The following is a 3722-nucleotide window of genomic DNA, read 5'->3' as shown; positions in this document are numbered from 1 at the left end:
TCAGCAGCGCATTGTCTTTACTTTTCTTCAGTATGATTTCATTTGATTTACAATCGTTTAAAAAACTCAGAATTTTCAAATAAAGCAGCGTATTCCGTTACAGGAGACCAACACCAACAATAGACCCCCATCCGATATTGCTGGCCAAGAAACAGAAGGGAAAAATTGCTCTGCTTCGAGCTGTGAACACATTTTCACGCCTAAAGAGTTGCTCCCCCCAAAATATTACGTCAGTCGTCAACTTGTTGCCGTTGAGCCACAATTCTTTTAACGAGACGACAGGGTCGAACAGGCCCGGCGGAAGCTGGACCAGTTGGTTGGACGACAGGTCTAAAAGGCGCAATTTGCGTAACGATTGGAAAGCGTCGACGCTCAAGCGGCGGAGTTGACAGTTTTTCAAGTAGAGATGTTGAAGTCGTCGGTTGGCCTTGAACGTGTCGGCGTCGATCGATACGATCCGCCCGCGTAGATGCAACTCGGAAATGGAAAGCAAATCTTTAAAGTAGTTTGAATCGAGGCTTTTATTTCCTTCAAGGGGGGCCCTGACTGATCCAGAGCTCCTGCAATTTCACCAATCCGTTGAAACTGTCAGGTTCAAACTCCATGGAAACGACCTGCATGCCTTCCAAGGGCTCTCGGTTGACGACGATTTCGCCTTCCTTCCAGCGATAAGATCCGAGTAAACTCTCTAAGAAACGCTGTGTTGAAAAAGGGAAACATGACCATGCTTTGAAAATATTCTAAATTCTATGTTTTCAAAACGGAAACACAAAGTTTAAAAAATGGAGTAAATTTCTTTTTCTCATTTTTACCTTCGCGCCACTTTTGACATTAAACCTAATAAACGCCCCTCATTAAACGACACATGATTTAACTAAACATTGCGTTAAGAAAAGGTAAAAATGTTAACTTTTTGCATCTCTTTGGCGGGATGTAAAAAACAAACATTTTGAAACATCAACAAATGAAATAAGTATATATCGCGTGAATTGGTTTGATAATCAAGTTTATTGCAAACCTAATCTTTAGTTTGTATACATCCTAGCAGAAAATTATCAACGGCTTGTTTCGTCTAAATTTCACACAGCGGCGGTAAAATAATTATTCAACATATTTAATAAAAGGCCCGTGCCACTTGTATGACTGCGATGGGTATTGAACTTGGGACTCCCGGGTCCCAGTTCGATGCTGATCCACTGTGCCATTCTAGATATATTTTGATCTTTCACAATCATGGCATATTAGACGATGGGCGTTGGGCGTTGGGACCTTTGAAAATTTTTCCGAATATCCAAACATCACTTCCAATTCGCTTCGTAGCACCCATCACACACACCACACAAATGAATTGAAAAACATTATGTGAGCCATTTGGCGACACACTCGATGCATAGATATGCTTAGTCAACTATATCGACGGACAAACTAGATGTATAGGCCATTTCACGCACCGTGCCTATGCACGTTACGTATGTTTAGGCAATACGCATACATATAGCATACGAAAGAAACAGTACTTAATGAAAAGCTTTTTTTACGCTAATTGTATTAAAGTATGATGACTGATAGTACTTTTGGGACTTTAAGTACTTAATCTCTTGAATCGTAGTTATTTGAAAAAGTTGTTTATGGCTTTCTTGAAACTATGTTTGGAATTGTCCCCTCAATGAATTGTTTTTATGTAATAAAATGAATATATAGAGGATGCAGAGGATTAGATTTTTACCAAATTAGGTATAAATGCATTAGCTGCAAATTAAGGTATTCAACTTTAAAGTTAATTCATTTATTTATGTAAAAAAAATTTTTGAGAATTTCGAGAAATATGCAAATAAGGGGAGGGATAACAAGGCCATGGCTTCCAGCATAGCCTGGGGTTCTTTCGGGGCGGTTAGGTTAAAAACAAAAAGAAAACAAATGTGTTTGGTTGGGGGGAATCATTTTTGTTTCGAAAAAAATTTCTAAACATCGTGTGTCGGAGGAGGTGACAAACAAGTCATGTTTAGATATAGTAAAACATTAGTTTCCTTTTAGAACACAGCGTTTCTTAGAGAGAAAGGCGGCGGATGGACGAGACGTTGGCGAAAGTGTTTGGGTAGAGAGTCGAAAGCGGATTGTCGCTCAAATCCAGCGATTCCAAATCGGGCAGGAAAGGGAAAGAGTTTTCGGTGAGGTGAGTCAACTGATTACCGGACAGATCGAGCTGCTGGAGTGCGCCCATTCCTTGCAGCTCGCCCGGCTTGATCTCCAGCAACTCGTTGTCCGCTAGCGAAAGGGATTCCAATTCCATTAAATCGCCCGGTTCCATTTCCAGCCGCACTCGCAGTTGACTCGTGCGGATGGTCAACTCTTTCAGATGACTCAGACTCGTGAACGCACCAGAGTGACCCGTGCTAAAAGCTTCCGGCAACTGGCAACCGACGATCAGCAAATACTCGAGTTGGGTCAACATTGAAAAGCCATTCCACGGAACGCTTAGTTCCGTTTGCTGGTGCAACTTTTTGAACTCTTCGTAAGGCAGGATTTCTTCGGGAACGTCATACGTCAACCGTTGTGAAGGGGCTGATTGTTCGTCGTCGGCTATTTCGACCACCGTGACCGGTTCCGGCGAAGGCTGATCCAGCAATTCCAAGTTGACAAGACTCAAATATTGAAGTTGAATCAAAGATTTGAGGCTATCCGAATGTAAAATGATTGATGGCGCACTACTAGACTCCTGTTGTTGAGATCCTTCGAGACCCAGAGCTCTCAAGTTGACAAATTTCGACAAATGAGTGGCCGTCAAGCGGATTTCCGGTGCGTCGGATGCTTGGATAATCTTCATGGCCCATTAAAAATTCATTTGAAATTCATTAGACACGGTTATTGAAGGATATTTATAGGTATTCCAACGAACCTCGGTTTGAGACGGCAAGCGGGCCAATAGGGTTTCAATTTCCATGTCGTGTTGTTGGACACAAATTACGGCACGGAATAATAGGTCATTAAGGGCGCTGCTATTGGGGCTGGCGGATGAATCCGGCTGCATTTTATTGAGTAGATGCCATTCGTCGACTATGCTGGCCAAGTAGGATTCGTGACACCAGCATTCGTGAGGACAAGACGGAGACCATGGCGCTGATTGAATACCCTTGTTGGATTTCAATTCACATTTTTGACGAGAGACAAAATATAATAATAATCAATCGATTTTTACCTGAAGGAAGAGAAGAAGACTAACGACTAGGATTTTCATGATTTGGGAAATTTTACTTTCACCCACGGTGGAATGCATCCATAAAACTACTAAAGAATTTTTCCAAAGGGTTCGCTATAGACTGTAGTAGAAGCATCATTATCTCTTGGAAGAGGAAGCAAATTCAACATTAAAACAAAAAAGACAAGGGATATCCTCTGGCGATATTGTCTTATAAAATGTTCTTTTTAAACCGAGACACGAGTAACATTGTTTTGACTAACAACGTTACTTACAACGCCTGCATCAAATTTCAATTCAAATTCTCGTAAAAATCGTCAAAGAACTCGTAATTTTACGACGGTAAACGAAATCAAAGTTTGAAGTGACTTGTTCGATTTGTGCTCCCGCGACATTCCGCAGAATAGTGAACAATACCTAAATACAGCTATTGCCCTTTTGAGTATGTATTTTCACTGATAGGTGGCGCTAGTAGACACCGAATTCACATACTTGAGACTTCAAATTTCAGCGATAGACTTCTACT

The 3722-nt window shown here is 41.3% G+C and overlaps 1 protein-coding gene across 1 annotated transcript; it reads right to left on the bottom strand.

The window, feature by feature from the left end:
• Window positions 1–3592, bottom strand: LOC124320899 (leucine-rich repeat neuronal protein 2-like). Its single transcript, XM_046783803.1, has 4 exons — window positions 3197–3592; window positions 2897–3130; window positions 2058–2827; window positions 1–684 (listed from the first exon to the last, which is right to left on the bottom strand). The coding sequence occupies exons 1-4, from the start codon at window positions 3272–3274 to the stop codon at window positions 531–533; spliced, it is 1236 nt and encodes a 411-aa protein (XP_046639759.1). The 5' UTR covers window positions 3275–3592; the 3' UTR covers window positions 1–530.
• Window positions 3593–3722: the final 130 nt, after the last annotated feature.

The sequence above is a fragment of the Daphnia pulicaria genome, chromosome 1, assembly GCF_021234035.1.
Source record: "Daphnia pulicaria isolate SC F1-1A chromosome 1, SC_F0-13Bv2, whole genome shotgun sequence".
Taxonomy (NCBI): Eukaryota; Metazoa; Arthropoda; class Branchiopoda; order Diplostraca; family Daphniidae; genus Daphnia; species Daphnia pulicaria.
The sequence above is the reverse complement of the archived record's forward strand: the minus strand, read 5'-3'. Positions and strand labels throughout refer to the sequence as shown.

Coding starts and splice junctions, on each gene's coding strand:
- LOC124320899 (XM_046783803.1), bottom strand. CDS start 3,274: ATGCATTCCACCGTGGGTGAAAGTAAAATTTCCCAAATCATGAAAATC. Junction 3,131..3,196: donor GTCTTCTTCTCTTCCTTCAG/GTAAAAATCGAT, acceptor AAATCCAACAAG/GGTATTCAATCAGCGCCATG. Junction 685..2,057: donor GTCTCGTCCATCCGCCGCCT/TTCTCTCTAAGA, acceptor TTTCTTAGAGAG/TTTACTCGGATCTTATCGCT.